Below are 23,817 nucleotides of genomic sequence, written 5' to 3'. Positions count from 1 at the left end.
CCCCCCCCCCCCCCCCCCGCGTGCGAGGTCCGCCCTTTAAAGACAAACATGAATTCGCATCTAGCAAAACCCATGACTTGGAAACCAGAAATATCCCTTACTAATACTAGAACAGACTTTAGTCTGTAGCTAAAACTACACTATTTGTGGCAAGAATCTGGCCTTAATAATATAACAGGCCCCCCCCCAAAAAAAACTACCTCCAGGAAAATGGGAAATATACACTATCTTACAAACGTTTTAAGTTACCATTTACAAGTCCACCACCACCACCTTCCCTCTAGTGCAGTACCAGTCAGCTTTGCATATGCTCAACACACAACCCCCCCTCAGGCCAGCCTTGATAAATAGCGGGAAAGCTAAAGAGTATATTAAATATAAAAGTTGCATTGAGAATAATTAGATTCATTAAAAACAGGCAAGTATTGTGAAAGGGTTATTTTATCCAGTCTTGTCGTGCCCCCAAAAGAAAAAGACAAACACATTAAAAAATACAGGTTAAGGAGGATCTGGGAATTCAATTCCGTTTCTATCGCCTAGAAGCACATCATAGCTGGGTCACACAGCTCTACGCTGGAGCACACGCGGCTTTTGCCTTATTGGGTAAGAAAAATAGTAATAAAATGGAAACCATTTTTTCCATTGATTGCATCTGCTCTCCTTTAAATCAACCATATTAAATTAACTCATTACTTAACAGAAAAAAAAAATCCGAACAAAACTAGAACAATGAAAAGTGCCATATTGTAAATCATTCTAATATATAGACGGTTACCCATTTCAACATAAACTGGTAACTTCCGTTTTGTTTCAAATATAAAGTCAGTGCGGTAGTATATCTTTGTTTCTATAAATAATGATTCTAGCACAAAGAAGCCCACTTTCCCCAAATAAAAATAACTTAAAAAGCTGTAAAAGATTCCAATGGAGCTTGGCTTGAAAAAATAGTTGGCTAGGGTCTAGTCAAATGTTCAACGTTCTGAAGGTATCGTAATTGCTCGCGATTGATTGACAAACACCAAGTTAAGAAAACACGAAACAAGGATAAAAAGTGCTGCATATAAACCCCTGATGCACCAAAGAGGAATATCAAAGATCACAGAGACATCTAAGAAATCAAACTGGAAAAATCTCCAGCCGAGGAGAGCGCTTTAAAAAGGAAATGTTAAAAAAAAAAAGTTTCCATGTAAAGCAATCCCGTGATATTTCCACTAGGTGGGGCGATACATACAGATTCCATGATACAGTACTTCACAGAAATGGATACTATAGAACCTCCTTGCCGAGAAGGAGATCACATGTGCTATTGTAGCAAACCTCCCTCAGCGTTTGAGCTGAACAAAAAACTACTAAACACCACAAAGATGCATCGTCTCTCAATAACCCAGCTGGGACTTCTCCACCAAAATGGCTGCGGCGAGCTGCTGGGCGTCTGTCATGTGAGGGTTCCGTTTCATGACCGTCCTCACGAGGTCGGGCGGGAAGATGTTGCACAGGTTGACGTAGACCTTCTCCCGGCTGTCCTGGTACCTCGGGGGCTCCGCGGGCGGCCCGCAGTAGGGGACGCGCCAGGCGGGCTCCTGCTGCTCGGGGAGGCTCTGGAAGGTGAACTGCTCGTAGCAGGGCTGCGTGGAGCTGTCCGGCAAGGAGTAAGTCTGCCGGTAGCCGTACGCGTCCACCCCGTAGCCGGGCCGCTCCCAGCCCCCCGGCCCCTCCTGGTGCGAGTAAGGCTTCCGCTGGCGGGAGGGAGAGCCGTCGTAGAGCCGGGAGTCGGAGATGCTGTCGATCCGGGTGGCCACCAGGGCGCGCCCCAGGTGCGGCGCCTTGGAGTGGGCGGAGCCGGGCGGCGAGGGGTAGTCGCCGGGACAGCTGGCCCGGGCCCCCGCGGCGGGGTGCTGCAGGTGCACGGCCAGGTGCGGGAGAGGCGCCTTGGGGTGGTACTTTGGTTCTTCGTGACTGTAACTCTGCACTCGGGTCACGGGGTCGTGGAAGTTCTGCAGGAAGGGCTGGGAATTAAGGCGGCTGTGCGGGTGCACGTGCTGACACTTGAGGCTCTCTTCCAGCTGGGGGTCGGGAGAGCTGACGTACGGGCGGTCGCCGTAGCCCGCGTACGAGTCGCCGCTCCCGCAGCTCACGCTCCCTTCGCTGCTGCAGTCGGAAGCCACGGAGCTCACCCTGTAGTCCGTGTCCAAGGAGAAACGGCGCTCGGGGCTGCGCGGGCCGGACACGCTCAGGTTCGAGTAGGCGTTCAGCATGGAGTAATACCCGATGTCCACAGGCGAGTCGCATTTGGGGTACTGTTCGTAAGGCATTGGCGTGCCGTGATTTTTGGTTGCCATCAACATCGGAGGATACTGCCCCTGGGGTCTTTGATCCTGAGGTGGGAAGTGAACTCCGGATGGAAGGCCGTTGCTTAAAGACGTAGCGCTTTGGGGTTTTGCAGTGGCAGTCGCCGGGATACTAACTAAAGAGGGGACGGACCTGGTTTCCAATTTGTTTTTGGTGGGCAGCTTTTCCTCGAGGTCCTGGTAGACTTGAGTCCTGATGCTGGGGTCCGACTGCCTCTTGGGAGCGCCTCGTTTGACATCCGAGGCGCTGTCTGCTTTAGTGCTGCAGGGGACGCTGTTGCTTTTCACCAGCCCGCCTTCGTTCGCCGTTTTGGCCACCGTGTTTCTGGACATGGCCCGGAGTTCGTCAGCCACCGACCGCTGCGGCTGGCTGCCCCTCTCGGGATGGTAGTATTTGCACTTGTGGCCATAGGTGCACTTCTTCCCTGTGGACAGGAGAGCTAGTCAGGCAAAGGAGCACGCCGCCTGCCCCCGGCCCCTCAGCCTGGCGCTGCTGCTGGACCTCGGGTAAGAAACACAGGCGGCGCGGCGGTTCCCGGGGCCGCCCCTCTGTTCCTTACTTGGGAGAAGGGCCGCCTTTCAGTGGTTCCCGCCTCAGTCCTGTCCAGTCGCTTCCAGAGTCCCCAACCCCCTCCCTCCCTGCCCATTCTCCTCGGGACGGCTTCCCCATCAGGCAGGACGTGGTTTCCAAGAGCAAACCACACCGCGGGAATGTGAGAAACCCAGGCCAATCTGACGTGCACGTAGATGGAAGAAACCCCACGTTTTGAGCCGCCTGACGACTAACTTCACGTAGCATTGGCTGAGTTTTTGGAACCGTGTTTAAACTCTGGGAAGGGCATCTGCACTGAATCCAAATAGGTCAAAATGATGAATTTTTCAGCGCTAACGCGTTTCCTTAAATTTAATTACAATCACAAGAACCAGACACTATGCCATCTGAAATTTAAAATTAAAAAAAAAAAATTTTTTTAACGTTTATTTATTTTTGAGACAGAGCATGAACAGGGGAGGGTCAGAGAGAGAGAGAGAGAGAGAGAGAGAGAGAGAGACAGAATCTGAAGCAGGCTCCAGGCTCTGAGCAGTCAGCACAGAGCCCGACGCAGGGCTCGAACTCACGGACCTCGAGATCATGACCTGAGCGGAAGCCGGACGCCTAACCGCCTGAGCCACCCAGGTGCCCCTGAAATTTAAAATATTTTTATTAACAGGAGTTTAGCAACATATTGTGCACTAAAGGTGTATATTAGGGCACCTGAGCGGCTCAGTCGGTCAGATGTCCGACTCTTGATTTTGGTCCAGGTCATGATCTCGCGGTTGGTGAGACTGAGCCCCGGCGTTAGGCTCTGCACTGACAGCACGGAGCCTGCTTGAGATTCTCTCCCTGTCCCTCTCCCTCTCATGCCCGGTCTGTCTCTCTCTCTCTCTCAAAAAAACCAAACCAAAACAAAAAAACCACACACACACACAACCCCCCCAGAAAGGCATAAATACTTATAAAGAAAATTACCATATGGACAAGGCTGCTTTTTGTGTTCAGGAACAATAGGTTTCTTCCTCAGAAAATTATCGAGGCTTGGGCCGTGTCTGCCAAGGGGGTCGTCTGGAGGCATGAACCTGTCAAGGACAGAATAGAAAAGATACCTAATTAGAAGGCTGATCATTTAATTCTAAAGACAGAAGGTCGACATTGATTCACTCTAAGGTATTTATAAAATTTTAATTTATCGTCAAATTGGCTAACATACAGTGTATACAGTGTGCTCTTGGTTTTGGGGGTAGACTCCCGTGATTTGTCATTTACAGTCCAATATTTTGATTCCACGTGTATGGCATAAAAAAAATTAGTACACGAAACTTTTTTAATGAAAACAAAATGTGTCAAGCCAAATTTGTATTTGCTGTAATTCAAGTAAGTTTTGAGCCTTGCGTGTCCTCAATAATTCTTTCTTCCTGTCAGTCTTGGGATTTTGTAAGGGCTTCAGAAAACGACACCCTGAAGTTTTAGGAGGGCTTCATGACCCTCGACCTGGTGCGGTAGTAAGAGGGGAAGGTGGGGGGGGGATGATGGGAAGATGTGATACCCACCACACCCCGGTCCGTGTTCCACGCCCGATGCTGGGCGTACCCCCCTTCCTCTTCTTCCTGATCGTGAGACCTTGAAGTATGAGCTCCATTTTGCGGATTAATACACTTTCCTAAGGAAGTTTTTTGACCTGAGTTCACATGGCACAGTCAGGGTTCCATGTTTAACCCCCCAGTCCATTCTCTTTGCCTCTTAGCGGAGACGGAAAAAATCTCACGGATGCAAGATTTCAGGGCACACACAGCACCACAAAAGGAAGTTACACCTCGAGAGTTGTGCTAATTATGTCACTGAAGTTCAAATGAGCCAAGCAGTTACCCATAATATGTGAATAATGTCGTATGAACTCTTAAGAGAGTGTCCACGTGGCCGGGTAAGAACACTTAGCGGATAAGTGTTTACTATTAGCCAAACCAATATGGCAAAATTATTAAAAATAGAAGAGGTGCAAAATCCTGTAACCTTAATACAATTATTTTCCCCTTATGTGTTGCATTTTAGTTGTTTCTGTATGCAAACACATCTCACAAACACAAATATAATTTTGTGTTTTGTCTTCTTAACAAATATATTTCTGTTCCTTAAGAGTCTCCGTAATCACAATGTTGAAGGGCTGAAGAATATTCCACGAGGTGGAATATTCCAGCGACTGAACTGGTTGCTCTGTTGTACCTTTAGCTGCCTCTGAATTCTTGAGTTTATAAATACAGAAATGAGCATCTCTGGTCTTTTCCCCTCAGTATGCAAATTCCAAGAAATGAGATGGTTTAGCTGAGAGGGTGTACGTATTTTCAAGGCTTCTGCTAACCAAACCGAATTGCCTATCAGTTTCACTACATGTTTAACAGCATAAAGCACGTGCAAAAATATTTTTGTGAACTAAATGGGCAAAAAGTATGTTCTTGATAGATTTGGTTTGCATTTTTGATTATCAACAGATGAACTTTCCCCACATATTTGTCAATATTTCTCAGGAGACCTGCTTTTTATGTCATCTGTCCGTTTCTCAACTTAATCATGCATTTAACAAATGTATTTGAAAAATATTTAAGCTATCAATGCTTTAAGTAGATTTTGGAAGGTAGTATTTTGGAGGTCAATATGTTCGAGATCTGCTTTCTCTGAAGATGGACACTGTCCCTGTCAGTAATGACAGACTTGCTCTGTGCGTGTTTTACAGGGCACCACCTGTTGCTCACACACGGCCTCCAGAGGCAGGACTCCGTGGTCTTCCTGACTCCCACTGAGGATTAGAGGGGAAATTGGGGGGTGGGGTGGGGTGGGGGTGGGGGGGCGCTCCAGGAGCGGCCGCCAGGGCAGTGTGTTTTCAGGGAATTTCAGGGAAGCAGGGTCACCGGTAAGGGAAGGGTCTTGCTTACTTGTCATTGACAAACGAGTACATTAATAACCGCTCATCGATGAACTTCTTCCACTCTGGTTTTTCATTGGCCAGGTCCCTGTAGTTGTCATTGGACACGATGACCCCGTCCGACTCGAAAGCCAGCTTCACGATGAACCTGTCATCATAGCACACCACTCGCCTCCCCTGCACTCGCCTGGAGGGCGTGAACACCAGGATCTTCTCCTTCTCTAATTTGCGCAGGATTTCTTGATCTGCAGGAACAATCAGGGTGAGATTTCAGGAATCAGCACGTACCTAACACACAGGGCTATTTTTGTGCAATGTGAGCTTTTAAAATAGGAAATGGGTTTATGTAATCATTAAAAAAATTTTTTAACGTTTATTTTTGAGACCGAGACAGAGTATGAGTGGGGGAGGGACAGAGAGACGGAGACACAGAATCCAAAGCAGGCTCCAGGCTCTGAGCTGTCAGCACAGATCCCGATGCAGGGCTTGAACCCAAGAATTGTGAGACCATGACCTGGGGTCAGACACTCAGCTGACTGAGCCATCCGGGTGCCCCGTAAGTCGTCACTTAATTAGGATAATCTGCACTGTGTGGACAGAACTTACTTGTATCTCCCTGTATTTGTCCCTCAGGGTTGCAAGGCTTGAAAAAGAGCCCAAAAAAGTGAGCTTAAAACGGTTTAAAACTTGGAAAGAATAAAGCTTAATGAGAATGTGCTGGGCTGTCTGCTACTAGAGAAGGTTTTGCTGGAGAGCTGGGGCCCCGGGCTGTGGCAGGCACTTGGCTTCTCTCACACTCGCGCTCCCCGCTATTCTGACAAAGCAGCTCTGCAACCGAGTCCCCCCCCCCCGGCCTAGCCCTGCCCCCCACAAGTCTGTTGGTTTGTAGTTTTGTCTTTTAAGCAGTGGGACTAAGTGGGACAGTCTGAGAAGCTTTAGAAGTAGCAGAGGCAGCAAGGGGGAGGGTCTCAGGCAGAAGGCTCACAGAGGAGGCAGGAGTCAGAGCTGTGGTTACAGATGTGGCCACTACATGTCTCGCGTCTTTTCCTGTGAAACGTGTGGCAACAAATGACGACAGCCTGACAGGGGCTGGACCGAATGAGAAGAGATCAGAAGTGATTCCAGGGGAGGGGTGCTCAGTCAGTTAAGTGACGGACTTCGGCTCAGGTCGTGATCTCACGGTTCGTGAGTTTGAGCCCCGTGTCAGGCTCTGAGCTGGAGCCTGCTTCAGATTCTGTGTCTCCCTCTTTCTCTCTCTGCCCCTCCCCAGCTGGCACTGTTTCTCTCTCTCTCCTCTCAAAAATAAACATAAAAAAAAAAAAAAAAGGATTTTAGAGGAGAGCTGCCATAGAAAAAGAACAGGTAGAGGAAAGCTCCCAACATCTTATGTTGGAACATTCTTACGGCCCTTTGTAATGGACCCGTGTAGTGGTTTTTTTTTTTTTTTTAAAAGGTGCCAGAGTTCTTATTGTGATTCGTGATAAAGATTCTCCCCCAGCCATCCCTTCTTTCTACTTTTGCTCTCACACTTCGTGTCTTCCCACCATTGTTTGTACTGGCACAGAGTCATGAGGTCATGACTTTTTTTTTTTTTTTTTTTTTTCAGGCTACTTCTCCATGTTTATTAACTGGAATGGCTAATTAAAAAAAAAAAAAAAATCGCTCTCTCCAGCGACTGATCACGGCTGTGCTATGATACCATGCTATGGTATGTGAAGCATCGACCGCCACCAGCATTAAGGAGGACCTCTCTTCGGGAGGCCATCAGTCACTGGAGGAACACGCAAACCAAGTGAGCAAAGACTGGAATTGCCACAACAGAAGGATGAGCAGGGGACCCGGGAGGAGGGAACACAAGAGCCATTAGGGGTCTGCTGGCTCTGACGATGGCATACGGATTTCAATGACGTTCCTGACACGAGATCACCGAGACCAGAAGGTTGGTGTGGAAAAGCGGCAGAATAGAAGTGGTGGAAACGGGGGTGTTCTCATCAGCGAATCATGGGCAAACCTCAGGTTCTGGCACTTTCTGTATCCGGCAGTCATATCTTATTGAGCCGGAGAGGCAGTCGGTCGGGTGGGAGAAGTCAGTGAGTCGTCATGTGGCAAAGCACTTAGCACCGTGCCTGGCGAGTTCTCAATAAACACCGTTCTTCAACTTAATTTGAGACAAAAATCGCAGAAAACCAATACAAAATCAGAAGCCTGGTCTCAACTATAGGATTTATTCTACTCTAATTATTTGTGCTTCCCTGATACAAGAGACGTGGTGCCTGCCCTCAGAACGTTTATGGCCATGGCCTTCGGCACGGTAGCAGATACTCCGTAAGCGTCTGCGGAATGAAGACCTGAGATACTCTAGAGATGCATATTCTGGGGTCCTCCAGGTTCCTGACTGTGTTCATGAATAACCCATGGTACTTGATCTGTGGGAGTGTTTCCTCATACGTGGTATGCCACGAAGCGACTGAAGAAACCAGTGTGGTGGCCTAACGGTCATCTTGCTTAATCTGCTTTTTCTGTAATAGCTAATGAGGTAAAAAGGACACTGATTAGGAAAAGAAATCCGACCTTAAATAAATACGGGTTCAGTATGGTTAGTAGGTTTAAGTGGCTCTCAGATTCCTCACACAGTCCCTGATACATAGCTTGGTGCCTGGGAAGTAAGTGTTAACTTGCCGGAAGGCTGGCAGGCACACTAGTCTGAATCTTTAGGTGACAGCTTGCAAGACTTGTCACGTTCTTAAGACGGTGAAAAAAGAACGGACTGTTAACCAGGTATGACCTGGTTACAGGTTTTAGTTAGAACGATGTCCCTGAGGGAGAAAACCCCTAACGACCTTTAAGTGACCCCCAAACAGCACAGGACTTAGGGTACTTGCTGACCCCAGACGCGGTCGAAAATCCACGTAACCTTGGACTCCCTCAAACATGACTACTGCAGGCCAGTCGACACGTATTTTCTTTGTTGTGTGTATTATACACTGTATTCTTCGAGTAAGCCACAGTGGAGACGGTCCCGTGAGAATTACACGACCGTATTGTAAAAGGTCGGCTTCGGAGTGGACCGGCGCAGCTCAAACCGTGCTGGTCCAGGGTCCGCCGTAGTTGCGTGCATTTTACAAAGTCAGCCGCAGCCTGAGGTGTTCCGGAGGCTTGGCAGGCTGGCCTCTAAAACCCAGCCACTCTCCCCCTCCCTGTGGTCCTTTCCCCTTCTTCTTGGGCTCATGTTCCTTTCGTGCTCAAGCTTTCCAGGCATTGACATGTTTCGATATGTTTTCTTTTTCCATTTAGCTTTCCCCCGATCACGGAAGTATTACAAGTTCCTGGAGCAAAATGAGGAAAGGTAAAGGGAAATACTAAGAAGTGGGGAGAAACAAAACCTCACGAAGTCATGACGCAGAGTCAATTACCGGGAACACTTCGGCTAGTCGTTTTCTGCGTATTGTGTCCTCTCCATCGGTGATCTACGTACACACATGCATGTGTATACGTGCATATGTACACGCACACAGTAATAAATCCTTTCATGTAAAAGACCACTTCCTCGGATCGTTAGAAGTTCTGCCCAAATACTCGCATACTCTGACTCCCTGAACCGTTCTAACGAAGGTAGGGTTTATTTCTATTTTTTTTCTACTACAAGTAACTTTGTGGTTGTAAATCTTTGCCTGGAACTCTGCTTATCTTCTGTGGACTTATTCCTGGAAGGGGAAATAGTACATCCGAGAGTACTAATATTTTAAGACCAAACTGCTTTTTAGAAAAGTTGTCACAAATTCCGTTTCCACAGCAGTGAGGGAACAGCTCTGGTCGGGCACGGAGTCTGACCGGCGTTTCAATCTCTGCCAATTGGCTGGCTGAAAAATAAGAGTCGTTTGAGGTTGCACTTCTTTAACGACGAATGTGGTTGAACTTTTTCCTCTTACGGGGCACTTGAATTCTTTTGTGAGCAGACTGTTCCCACCACATTACCATTTCTGGGAGGGCTCTGCATTGATTTTACCAATGTGTGTGAGCTCTTGATGTGTTAAGGACATAAGTTCCTTATTTGTTGTACTTTTTTCCCCTTAAACACGGTGACTTTTCTTATTTGCCTCAGAAGATTTCCCAAAACACGCAAGTTTAAATTTTAATGCAAGTACGTGTCATTTCCTTCCTAATGTCTTCTAAAAATGTTACATTTAGAAAGGTCTTCCCAGCCACTCGGAGACGATTGTGTTGTGAAAATTCTTCAACTCTCTGGAGTTTACTGTCACATGGTGTAAGAGAAGGATCTAAATATGTATATTTTCCCCAAGAGTTATCCAGTGTCTTGGTGCCCCTGGTTGAATTTATGCCACCTTCTTCCCGTGACAGTTTATACAGAGCAGGGTCTAATTCCACAGCTCTGGACTCCTCCATATCTTGTCTGTCTGTTCTTAGGCTAGCTTAATAATGGTTTCATGATTACAGATAAAATTAGAGTCTTTAATCTTCCCTTCAGGTATGTGGTCTCTCCGTTTGTTTTTGATTTGAAAATGTCGTTTTCTTCACACAGGCTCTTTAGATTTTGTTCATGTTGGAGGTGAAGAGAGGGGCAAGAAGGGTTGTACGTGGACAGAGAATCACTTAACTTGAGCAAAATGTGCAACAGTCATTGACAGTTTCTGCCTGAAACTCACACATTTAAAAATTACAAAACAGTGCGAAATAACAGATACTTGAGATCAAGTCGTTTCCTTCTACTCGACCCCAGAGAGCATACCTCCGGGGGTGTTACAGGTCTGTTTTGACCAGGCACTAATTTCATACAGCAGGTGAGAAAACGGAGGTCCAAAGATGTTCATTCAGCATGATGCTCCCAGTCAATGGCTGGTAAGTATGTGGCAAAGGCAGAATTTTAAAGGTCGAAATTTCACAAAATGTGAAGTAAAAAGCTTCCAAGTTAAAAACGAAACCCCAAGCCCAGATCACTGGCTGTGGAGCAAGGATTGCTGTTTTCTTAACATGATCAGATAGCTTGTAAACTCACCAGCAACTCTGAGGTGTCACCCGAGAGAGAGTGGCCGTCACACGCACTGACTAAACAGAAACAGATGAGCGTCTCAGTGACACACCTGATAGTGCCCGACACCTGCACAGGTGTGTATGGAAGCTACAAGCTTCCAACAGCTGACGGGGCTTACCTGTGATAAGAGCATCAGGTCGGGATTGCTCTTTCCTCCAAGCGGGAACAAAAACTGTAATATCTTTGTGGCCTCTTTCCAAAAACCAATCCACTGCCAATTTTATTCCCCGGCAGGAAAAGACTTCTTTGTTTCCATGGCTGAAACATTATTTGAGAACACGTTAAGACACAACAAAATCTAAAGTTACAACTTCATTCAAATTTGTAAACAGAAATGATCCCCTCATGACAAGAGTAATGCATTTCAAATTTAAGATGGAGTTGTATAGCTCAGAGAAACATTCAGGTAAACTGAAAAGCTGAAAATCTGTGAGAAAGAAATAGGAAAATGGAGATTAATTGGTGGAGAATAAAAAACAAGTTTTTAAATGTCAGTTGTAAAGGTTAACTAGTCTGAAAGTTACAAGCTCTTTTAAATCAGGACAGGAAAAAGAGAAGACTTCACCACCACAGCAAGAATTTCAGTCAAATGTAAAAAGAAGCCACACAGAGTAATATCTATAAACGGAAAATCACGCTTACAACGCTTAATCTCCTGCAAGAGACGCTTCCCGTGTTCTTCAATGAAAAGACACCTGGTCTCTGTTTAACACTATTGTGCCCGACAAAGCTTAATGATGACAAAAGGGCATTCAAAATTGGATTAAGCAGTCTTAGTGCCCAAAAGAAAATGCTCAAATAAAAGTGCAGTCACTCAATAAATATTTATCTAGCACCAGGCTCTGCCTGTGCATTTTAATCTAATAATTCAAAAATAACATTGATACAGTTTTTAAAACTTTGAATGTAATGATTGTTTTTTTTTTAGTTTTTTTTTTTTTGCAGCTTGAGCTCCATAATGGAGACAAATATTCTTTACTTCTCCGTGCTAAGGAGGGGGTGAATCAAGTAAGGTAAGTAAATGCTCTGTTCATTTTTAGCACAAACTGAACATTAGGTGTATTAATATAGTCTCGTAGACTCCTCCGAGGAAGTACTGGAACCATCTATATCATCCTTTTAAGGATAAAACAGAGACAGGCCGACCTGCTCTGTAGATACTGACGGCTGGAGAGGCAAACTGCAGTGTTAATACTCCATGTTCCAAAAACCGGGCTGGGGCAAGGTTAGGGGCAGAATCCGAGGCAGTCAAGTTTCAGAGAAAGGGATACAGGAAGGGGGAGTCTGAGGTCCTATTTCCTAGGTAAGAAGGGCTACGCGATGGTCCTGCCGATGCCCCAGCAAGGGACAAAGTGATGTTGAGTTTCATAGAAAATACTCAAATCAGTCTTTTGAAAAGCTATAGGAAAGAATGGGATCATCTCTTAAGAGACTACATATACCGTTCCTAAATACAAACACTCGCTAAAAACTGACCGTATTTATATTTTGTATTAATGCTTTGAAATCTAAGTGTGTTGTACTTGGCTAGTCCCGAATGACACCTGGTTTACTGAAGCTTGTGCATTTTACTGCTTCTGCCTCTACATGAGCACTTGCTCCCTGGTGACTTCACTTGGGAAGGGATAATGGTCACATTTTACTGCAGAAATAGAAGATTCTATCTTCTAATTAAAGAATGTTCACAAAATGTGTGGCAACAGCAAATCATTTACAGTCACGGAACAGAGATTCTCCAGATGCTTCAAGGGGTATCAGGCCCCGCAATCCTGATGGTAAAGGTTGTTGTCCTCTCCTTGTCCCACAACCCCCGTTGCCATCCGACCGGCCCAAGGCGGGAGCGGACCGCACTGTGGATGATGCACAAGGACATAAAGAAAGCCTGGTTTCTGAGCAGAAAGACATGCACCTATCTCTCGGACCTTGTTATTTCACAAAAAATACTTCCCCCATTTTAAGAAACCGTAGTCAAGTTTTCTGTTAGTTGTAGCTAAGGACATCCTTGTCTGCTTTTTTAGTTGTACCATAAACTAAAGAAAACTTGGAAAGCTCTTTTAATGTATAAAAACAGAGGGATAAAAAAGTTATTAAACAATAGTAAAAATGAATTCACAAAAACGAATAGTAAAAACGAATTTAGGATAGGAAGCTATCCTAATTGTGAACTGAGTAATGGAAATGTTGAACGGATTACTAGAAGAAAAAACAGTAATTGAACGATGAAGCAGAAAACATTTAGTAAGAATATAGATGACTGGATCCATGACAAGCTTGATCTCATGGACATGCACAAGACCCTGCAGAGAATAAGAGAAAAATCTTTTTAAGACCCTGTGGAAGATTTATAAAATTGGCTATGTACTATGCCACCGAACAGATTTCCACAGACAGGGCTGTATCCTACAGACAATATTCTTTTACGACATGTTATTACACTGAAGACACAAGGTTGTAGTTAAAAAATTTGTAAACAGCAAGCCAATTTAAAGTTTTAATTAACAAAAATCCCATTTGTAAGAGTTTTATAGAGAAAACAAAAAGAGAAAGCCTATAATGAAGGCATAAGACAAGACCTGGGGGCGCCTGGGTGGCTTGGTCGGTTAAGTGTCGGACATGGGGCTCAGGGGATGATCTCATGGTTCTTGAGTTCAAGCCCTGTGTCGGGCTCTGTGCTGACAGTGAGGAGCCTGCTTCAGATTCTGTGTCTCCCTCTCTCTCTGCCCCTCCCCTGCTCAAGCTCTGTCTCTCTCAAAAATAAATGTTAAAAACAAAGGGAAGACATGAATGAAAGGAACAATATACCATTTTCATGGATGGCAAGACTCACTTTATGTAGACAACAATTCTCAAATGAATCTGCAAGCTCACTGAAATTCCAATAAAAGCCCTCCAAAGGATTTTTAGGGAACTTGAGAAGCTCATCCTAAAATTGCTATGGGAGAAGAAAAAGACCAAGAATATTAAAGAACAAAACGGGAGGAACTTCCCCACTAGCGATCAATATGTAGCATAAAACTAGTGATATCCAATCAAGGTTATATTGATACGGGCAAAGATTAAAAAAAAACATGAAACAGAAAAGCAAGCTGAAGGTGAGACTTGTGTATAAGTGACATTAGAAATTAATTTGAAGATGGACCATTTAACAAATGGCACTAGAACTGGGAGTTTATATGGAAACCATAAAATTGTATTTTTTAGCTCTTACCATAGACAAAAATAAGCTGTAGATCAAAGATTCAAATATGAAAAATACTATAAAACTTTGAAAGAAATTACAGGATACACTGACATTAGGATGGGGAAATACTTCTTAAAGATGACATACAACTGTGCGTTATCAAGGAAAAGACGGATGAACTTGAGTACGTAAGACTTTTTATGTAAAAGCATGAACAAAAATGCATATGCATTAACAGGCCATAGATTAGAACAAGATATGTGCAACATACAGAGCCAAAAAGAAAGCTAGGACTCAGATTATGTAAAGTATTCCTATACATTGAGAATAACCATTTTTTTAGGGCAAAAGATATGAACAGTGAATTCACAGAAGAGGAAACCCAAATGACCAACGAACATATGAAAAGATGCTCAATAGTGAAGAAATGCAAATTAAAGCCCAAAATGAGACACCACTTCACACCCATCAGATTGGAAAAAATAAAGTCTGCAAACACCAGATGTTGCCAAGGATGTGTGAAAGTAGGAACTCATACATTACAGGTGGGAGTGTAAATTGGTACAACTATTCAGGAGAACAATTTGGCAATACTTGGTAAAGTTGAAGGCGTGCTTTTCCTAAAACATAGTAGTTCCATCTCCAGGTATAGTAACACCCCACACTAATGTGAAATCATATTTAATGCAATTAGCAATCGGCTCTCATGCTTGACCCAGATCAGAGCTCACATGGGGGCAGGGAGAGGCAGTCCAAGTGCTGATGTGAACAGTGGGTCCCCCAGCCTCTGGCCCTTTTCTCAGCCGGTCGTCTCCTGATCAGATCAAAGAAATGAATGCGAACCATGAAATCCCTGGAATGGTGGCTGTTGTCTTGGAAGTGCCTTCCAGCCCCCAAGGCCCAGAATCATCCCCAGAATTATTAAAAGCCCAAGCAGAGATCTACTCGGTGGTTCCCAAGTGCAGATGGGACTTGTACAGACTAGGGGAGCTTCGGGAGACTGAACTTAAGGTAACCTTCCTGAGGCATGTTGAAGGATGTGACTAATCACAGGTGCTGGATACAATAGAAAGGACAACTGTAGGACGTTCTGCTAAGGAATTAGAAAAACAGAGTAAGCCTGATTACAAAATATATGCAAAACAGGACGTCAGAGCAAGCACAATGTAGCTACTAGGGCAAATGAACTATCTGTTGAATGTTTACCAAAAGAAAGTAGGATGATGTTTAAGAACTGAAGCTTTAATTCCATATAAATAGAGAAGACTCATTACAGTCTGTAGTCATTTATGGGCTATGTCTGCATGCATTTTCTCTGTAATAAAAATAGCTAATTCTATATTTATGAATTGGCATATTCCATTGGGCCTTGATTTTTTTTTTTGTTTCAACAATTTGGCAATAAAGACGGTACACCTCAAGTGGGTCTTTGTGATGCTGAATTTGTTGGAACATTTGTGGCCACCTGTGATTACATAAGAGAGCCTGAATGTTTGACAGAATGTGTCCTTTTGACTCAGTTCGACTGGGTTCCCAGGGAGAATATGAAACTCTTACTGCAAATTCTGAATTACTACTGAGCAAAACGTGTAATACAGGCTCAGAGTTCACAGGTGATTCACCAATACCCGGGGCCTACCAGCAGGTGTCTTTCTTAAAAGGCTTATTTTACTCTGTCATGTTTGGAATCAGCATGCTTATAAAAATCCTGCTTTGCAGGGGCCACAGAAAGGCTCACATGAAGTAGAGAAATTGGTATGTTTATAAGGATTTTTAGAAAAACCTTACTGAAAATAATAAAAGGAGTACTGGTATCTCTGAACATCAGGAAATTAATGAAAAGATGAACTGGGACAGCCGTAAAGAATGAATAAGAAACCCAAGGCTCCTTTCTCCTAGTTCTCAAAGCCTTCTCTGCTGTTCCTCCTTTCCCCCTTTCCCCTCTTTGTCTGGAACTGAGAAGGAGGAGACAACTTTTTGGATGGATACTTCCCAGTGGCTTCAGGGTCTGAGGATAACTTCCCTCTGGAAGAAGGAAAATTGCTGGCCTTACCCAAATGTTCTGATGTGAACTCTACCTCCAAGATCCCCTACATTCATCGTGCAAAACACAGGGCAGCAGAAATGATGAAGAGGAAGGAACAAGGAGTCTTGCGAACTGGGGTAAGATAAAGTATCTGGCTGGCAAACGGTTGCCCTGATAACTAGAAAGAAAGGGGAGACAGGAGTCAGGCTACCAAACAGTAAGATGAAACTGGCCGGAGAGCCATACAAAGCAACTTTTCATCTCAACATGGGGAAGATCAGCCTTCTCCCTTAGGAGCTGCAAGGACTCAAGGGCTTTGAGAAGTTACCCAGCACTGCTGGGTGGATCAGACAGGGAAAGAGCCCAGGTGCCCGTTTCATGGCTGACATTCTCCATCTTCACTTACTTTCCCCTGCTCTGCAGATACGTGCAGACATGTACCAAAGTCCTCTACAGCAGGTCTTCAGTCCCACAGCCCTCCGCGGGAAGACGGATACTGGCTGCCTGCCTGGGGTGGTGACCCTGCACGGCTCTGCCTGATGCATGGAACAGGAATGACATGGAACAGGAATGACGGGGGCTAAACATCAGCCCCCCCTCCCCCCCCAACCAAATGCCTTGGCCTCGGGCATCTCCGACAATGCAGGCTGTTCCTGAAGCCTCACACACCTGCTGGGAGGCACTGCTGGTGGCAGTCTTTGAAATCTTTCTGAAAAGGTGACCTGGGAGAAGCCATGGGGCTGTGGCTGGATGAGTCTTCCACCCGTTTTCATCTGTGATTCACAGATGCATTTTCCAGACCCATGGGCATGGATTCAGGGGCAGATCAGAAGAGACCCTTAACCCTCTTTGCTTTTTTGGTTACCTTGTTACTGAAATGCAGGCACAGGTAAGAGACAAAGTTCTTGGGTGATAAGGATATATACACTTCCTCACATACTGGCGTTGGGAAATGATGGAGAAAGGTGGAGGCAGAAAATCAGACACATGGGTCAATGGAACAGAACAGAGAACCCAGAAACGGACCCCCAACTGTATGGCCAACTAATCTTTGACAAAGCAGGAAAGAATAAAGACAGTCTCTTCAGCAAGTGGTGCTGGGAAAACTGGACAGCGACATGCAGAAGAAAGAGCCTGGACCACTTTCTTACACCATACACAAAAAAACCTCAAAATGGATGAAGGACCTCAATATAAGACAGGAAGCCATCAAGACCCTCGAGGAGAAAGCAGGCAAAAACCTCTTTGATCTTGGCTGCAGCAACTTCTTACTCAGCACGTCTCCAGAGGCAAGGGAAATAAAAGCAAAAATGAACTACTGGGACCTCATCAAAATAAAAAGCTTCTGCACAGCAAAGGAAACAATAGCCAAACTAAAAGGCAACTGAATGAAATGGGAGAAGATATTTGCAAATGACATATCAGATAAAGGGTTAGTATCTGAAATCTATAAAGAACTTATCAAACTCAACACCCAGAAAACAAATCATCCAGTGAAGAAATGGGCAAAAGACACGAATAGACACTTCTCCAAAGACATCCAGATGGCCAACTGACACATGAAAAAATGCTCCACATCACTCATCATCAGGGTTATACAGATCAAAACCATAATGAAATACCACCTCACACCTCTCAGAATGGCTAACATGAACAACTCAGGCAACAACAGATATTGGCGAGGATGTGGAGAGAGAGGATCTCTTTTGCACTGCTGGTGGGAATGCAAGCTGGTGCAGCCACTCTGGAAAACAGTATGGAGGTTCCTCAAAAGAAACTGAAAATAAAACTACCCTATGACGCAGCAACTGAACTACTAGGCATTTATCCAAGGGATACAGGTATGCTGTTTGAAAGGGGAACATGGGCCCCAATGTTTACAGCAGCACTATCAACAACAGCCAAAGTATGGAAAGAGCCCAAATGTTCATCGATGGATGAATGGATAAAGAAGATGTGGTATATGTGTATGTATATGTATATACACATATACATACCTACATGTATATATATATATACATATATACATATACATCCACACACAATGTTGTATTACTCAGCAATCAAAAAGAATGAAATCTTGCCATTTGCAACTATGTGGATGGACCCAGGGGGTATTATGCTAAGCCAAATTAGAGAAAGACAAATATCATATGACTTCACTCATATGAGGACTTTAAGGCACAGAACAGGTGAACATAAGGGAAGCAAAAATAATATAAAAACAGGGAGGGGGGACAAAGCATAAGAGACAAATATGGAGAACAAACAGAGGGTTACTGGAGGGGGGATGGGCTAAATGGGTAAGGGGCATTAAGGAATCTACTCCTGAAATCATTGTTGGACTATAGGCTAACCTGGATGTAAATTAAAAAAAAAATTAAAAAATAGAAAAGAAACATGTCTTCATCCAACCTTAACCTTTCCCTGTCCTTGCTCGTGTCTGCAATTTGTATGGACTTTTCCTGTTTCACCCAGGCCCAGAAACACACACGATGGTGGGTATACCTAGACACCTGTCCACTTGCTCTTTCGCCTGTGAGGATCCTTGAGCAGCACGTGTCCCTCTGGTGTCCCCCAATGCCATTAATCTGTGGGGAAGAGACCTGCTGTATAGTATTAAGGGCTGCCATGTTCTGTACTACAGGCAGAGTATTTTGGAAGTTGGAAGCCCCCGAGAGACCAGGCACCTGACTTAGGAGATACTTGTGGAGTGTCTGCCAGGCTGTGGGCAGAGTTTGAAGAAGACAGGCTTTGTAACATCAGTGGCAACTACGAAGCCTCAATTTAAGAAGCCACAAGCTGCAGACTTCTTAGTCACTGCAACTTCCCCAACAGCTTTGTGTAATTCACTGTAGAGATCACTTTGCAGACCCAACAGCAGAGAAGGATACTAAGTTCGGGCCCAGGTGACGGAGGCCCAGAGACTTCTGTGGAGGGACTCTGACTCACAGACACGAGCAACCCCCTGTGAACTGGACCCTGGAACCCAAGGGGAGCTAAAATAGATGCAGATCATCTTGGCGTATTCTTCCTAAGACTGGCACTGTCCTAACAGAACTATCTTTATTCATATGTACCTCTGTAACAAATTGGAAAAGTACACAGTTTGGTCTTCAACAGGACAATTCCATAAACACTCAAAATAACACGCCTTGCTATGTAACACCACCACATACGCTTCCCAATGGAGAATTAAAGTATACTTCTTGATGTGTCTTTAGATTAGTCACCTCTGATGATTAAAGGGCTATAAAGGCATACTTTGTAATAGAAAAAAATCAGGGCACTACGTATTGTAATGTAGTTTGCCACAAAACAAGACTGAGAAGAGGGGGCTAATGGGCCAACCGTTCCATCAGCAATATGCAGGAAATAGAATGTCCTATATTATTTCTCAAGTTATGTATCACATATCATTAACTGGGTTAACCAAAGGATAGGAAGGGTCACTTTAGAATTCTAACTTCTAGGGGAGTCTGGGTGGCTCAGTCGGTTAAGTGTCCGACTCTTGATTTCAGCTCAGGTCATGACCTCACGGTTTTTGAGTTTGAGCCCTGCATTGGGCTCTGCGCTGACAGTGTGGAGCCTGCTTGAGATTCTCTCTCCCCCTCTCTGCCACTCCCCCGCTCATGCTCTCTCTCAAAATAAACATTAAAAAATAAAAGTTTAGGATTCTGACTTGTCATCAGTGGTAGACAGGAGGATTAACTGAAAAACACAGAAATCTAAAAGTGGAATGAGGGATCTATTAAAAGGGACTGCTTTTCAATTCTTTTGATGGCACTGAAAGGAAAACAGATGAGTCCCGTTTTCATTCTCTTATCTCTTCCACATTGATTCTGCTACAGTTTGAGTGTTTGTTTTGCATTAACATGTTATTTGTGTTGCCTGTAAAGAAGGCTGCAGGGAGGAGGACGAGGAAGGCGCAGCACGAGGATCCTGAGCACGTTCCCCTCCCCGGAGGCACGGACACAACCCCTCCACTTCGTGGAGACCAACACAGCAGGCAGGCATGGGGAAAGACACCCTAGTGTGGCGGCAACCCCCCAGGGGGAGGGGACCACAGGAGCAGTTATTCCCTGAGAAGGGAGGCGACCAAGGAGGGCATACCTGGCCCTGGGACCCTGCACTGAGAAGTCAGGCCACCAGAACGTCAGGCTTTGAAAACTGGTGGGGCTTCACTCTGGTGGGGGGGGGGGGCTCGAGGGCTGTAGTCAATCGTGTCTCCTCCCTTAAAATGTCAGCATGCTGTATTAGCCCATGACACAGCAGAGAAGCAGCAGGTTGCAAAGTGCCTGGGATACATACGAAGTGTTACTACTTTGGGAGGTGTACGTAAGGGGCAGAGATCTGAAGGTGCTCTGGGCACCGGTCTCCTTGCTCTCCTTCACTCTAGCTGGCCCAGTGCTTGCAGGAACCAAGTCGGACACCGCACCTACCTTGCCAGCCCTACTCTTCCTGCCCAGACATTCCCCTGAGGACTCACCCCACCCAATGGATAGCCCTGGTCAGGACCGGCACCTCTCCATAGCAGTTTTTCCCCCGGGGATGGGGCACTTAGCCCCACCAACCAGTGCACCTACAGTGCAGCCATACCTCTCAGTCAGAGGCACCAAGGACAAGCCCTACTGATCATATGCCCACAGCAGTGGCCCTGGTAGTCTTTGCAGACAGCTGGGCTGAAAGGCAGTTCCGTTCACCGTAGCATCCAGAGGAGTTGTGCCCAGCCACAGCAGGAGGGTGCACTGTGCTTCCGGACACCACAGAACGCCTCGTACACGAGGCCAGGAGATGTAGCTGACCTAACACACAGTAACACACACGGCCAAAGGAGATGGAGAAATGTGATCCAAAAGCAAAAAAAAGACAAACCCCAGGTAAGGAATTAGACAAAATGGAGATAACCTATCTACCTGATAAAGAGTTCAAAGTAATGGTCCTAAAGACGCTCAATGGATGACAGTCCTAAAAATACATGAACTCAATGAGAACTTCCACAAAGGGAAAATACAAAAAAAGAACCAGTCAAAGCTGACAAATACAGTGGCTTAGTGAAAAACAGAGGGAATCAACAGCAGATTAGAGGATGCACAAGAACAGATGGGCGAGCTGGTAGACAAGGCAATGCAAAGCACCCAAGCTGAAGAGTAAACATTTGAAAAAATGAGGAGAGGTTAAGGAATCTCTGGGACATCAAATACACTACTGTTTGCATTATAGGGGTCCCAGAAGATGAGAAGGGGTAGAAAATTTACAAGAAAGAAGATGTGAAAACTTCCCTAACCTGGGAAAGGAAACAGACCTCCGGGTTCCAGGAAGCATAAAGAGCCCTAAACAAGATGAACCCAAGGAGATCAGAATTGAAGGAAAAAGAGTTTGCCTGCATAAAGAAAAGTTAGAGGAGTGCATCACCACTAAACCAGTCTGAAAAGAAATATTAAAGGGACTCCTTAAGTGAAAAGAAAAGGCCCTAACTAGAAGCAAATTAAGAAAAAACTTCACTGGTAAAAGGAAACTTAATGGCAGCAGATCAATCACTTACAAAGCTAGTACAAAGATTAAAAGTAAAATTATATCTACAAAAATTAGACAAGGCACTTGAAGCAAAATAGGACATAAACATAACATGGAGTAAAGATGTAGTGTTTTAGAATGTGTTAGAACTTTAAGTGACCATCAGCTTCATATATAGCATCCTAAGTATATAGCAATCTCATGATAGTCACAAACCAAAACCCTGTAATAAATACACACAAAGAGAAATCCAAGCATAAGGAAACCGAAGCATGAAGAAAATCATCAATCACAAGGAAAGAGCAAGAAAGCAGAGAAGTACTATAAAAACAACCAGAGGGGCACCTGGCTGGCTTAGTTGGTACAGCACGTGACTGCTGAACTCAGCATTGTGAGTTTGAGCCCCATCCTGGGAATAATGATTACTTAAAAATAAAATTTTAAAAAATAAAGAGAAAATTAGAAAAAAATACCTGGAGACAAACGAAAATGCAAACACTACAGTTCAAAATCTTTCAGATACAGTAAAAGTAGTTGTAAGAGTCAAGTTTATAGCAATATAGGCCTATCTCAAAAATGAGAAAGGTCTTAAATAAAAAATCTAAACGTATACCTAAAGAAATTAGAACAAACAGGAATACCTGGGTGGCTCAGCTGGTTAAATGTCTGACTTCAGCTCAGGCCATGCTCTCACAGCTCATGGGTTCGAGCCCCACAGCTGTTCGCTCAGAGCCTGGAGCCTGCTTTGGATTCTGTGTCTGTCTGTCTCTCTCTCTCTCAAAAATAAACATTAAAAAAAAAAAAAAAAGAAGAAATAAAACCCAAAGCTAGAAGAAGGAAGAAAACAATACTGATCAGAAATACAGACTAAAACAGAATAGGAAAGATCAATGAAGCTAAGAGCTGGTTCTCTGAAAAAGATAAGATTGGTAAAACCTTAGCTAGGCTAACCAAGAAATAAGAGAGGACTCATGAATGAAATCAGGAAAGAGAGTTTACAACTGACATCACCAGAATACAAAGGATTATGGGAAATTACTCTGGAAAATTATATGCCAAGAAAATGGGTAACCTAGAAGAAATGGATCAATTCTTAGAAACATACAATCTTCTAAGACTGAATCAGGAAGACACATAAAATCTGAACACACTGATTACTGTAATGAAACTTAGTGATCAAAAAACCGTCAAAAACCAAAAGTCCAGGAACATATGGCTTCACAGATAAATGCTAACAAACACATAAAGAACAGTAAATCCCTCTTACAAGAAACTGATAATGAATGCTTCCAAATACATTCTATGAGGTCAGCATTACCCTAATCTTAAACTAGATCAGGACACTGCAAAAGAAAAAAAAAATAGACCAGTATCCCTAATGAAAATACATGTAAAAATCATCATCCAAATATAAACAGAATTCAAATCTAAGTTAAAAGGATCATCCATCATGATCCAGTGGGAATTATTCTACGGATGCAAGGATGGTTCAATACCCACAAACCCATCAGTGTCACACACCACATTAACAAAAAGAGGAAGACAAACCACATGATCATCTCAACAGATGCAGAAAAAGCATTTGCCAAAATTCAGTATCCCCGTTTGTGATAAAAACTCTCAATAAAATGGGTATAGTGGGAACATACCTCAATGTAGTAAAGGCCACGTATGGCAAACCCACAGCTAACATCATACTCAGTGGTGAAAAGCTAAAAGCTTTTCCTCTAAGATCAGAACAAGACAAGCACATCTGCTTTTACCCCCCACCCCCATTTTTTTCACATTTGTATATGGTCTAATTGTTAAATACCACAGTACTACTGAAACAAGAGAGCTGAGAAAACCTGTTTTTCATTCACATTAAACATCAAGTAAAATTGTTAGTAAGATACAGTTTCGCTATTTTTAATACCCAGTAAATGAGGTACATCCAGGTGTTGGCTTGTTATTCCTGACTGGCTAATGGTCTTTTCATTTAAGGATGGGCTTCTAGCCACTCTTACCTGACCCAATTCTTGCACCCTTCTCTCCCTCTCCCTACCCGGGACGAAGGCCCAAGACAGAAGCTCCCCAGGTTGAGGACCAGTGTTTGCTGTCACACTGATGGATTTAGGAATAGATCCAGGACACAAGTTAGGCCAGTGAGAATTTTCACTATTTTCTCTGGAGCTCTGAGGAAAAGACCATCACCTATTTCTTCTTTTAAGGATGAGAAAAGGACAAGTAGCTTGTGGGGC

The 23,817-nt window shown here is 44.4% G+C and overlaps 1 protein-coding gene across 2 annotated transcripts in view; it reads right to left on the bottom strand.

Moving 5' to 3' along the window:
• Window positions 1-423: 423 nt before the first annotated feature.
• Window positions 424-23,817, bottom strand: part of ZC3H12C (zinc finger CCCH-type containing 12C) — an 84,303-nt gene continuing 60,909 nt past the window's right edge. For both annotated transcript variants that reach the window (XM_040482920.1, XM_040482919.1), the window contains exons 3-6: window positions 10,972-11,111; window positions 5,814-6,048; window positions 3,859-3,965; window positions 424-2,773 (exon numbers count right to left, since the gene is read on the bottom strand). In XM_040482920.1, the coding sequence (XP_040338854.1) occupies window positions 1,377-2,773; window positions 3,859-3,965; window positions 5,814-6,048; window positions 10,972-11,111 (1,879 nt within the window). In that variant the 3' untranslated portion in view covers window positions 424-1,376. The remainder of the gene's footprint in view (window positions 2,774-3,858; window positions 3,966-5,813; window positions 6,049-10,971; window positions 11,112-23,817) is intronic.

This window comes from Herpailurus yagouaroundi, unplaced genomic scaffold, assembly GCF_014898765.1.
Source record: "Herpailurus yagouaroundi ecotype Mexico unplaced genomic scaffold, PumYag 161, whole genome shotgun sequence".
Taxonomy (NCBI): Eukaryota; Metazoa; Chordata; class Mammalia; order Carnivora; family Felidae; genus Herpailurus; species Herpailurus yagouaroundi.
Note: the sequence above shows the minus strand (reverse complement) of the source record. Positions and strands in the feature narration are given on the sequence as shown.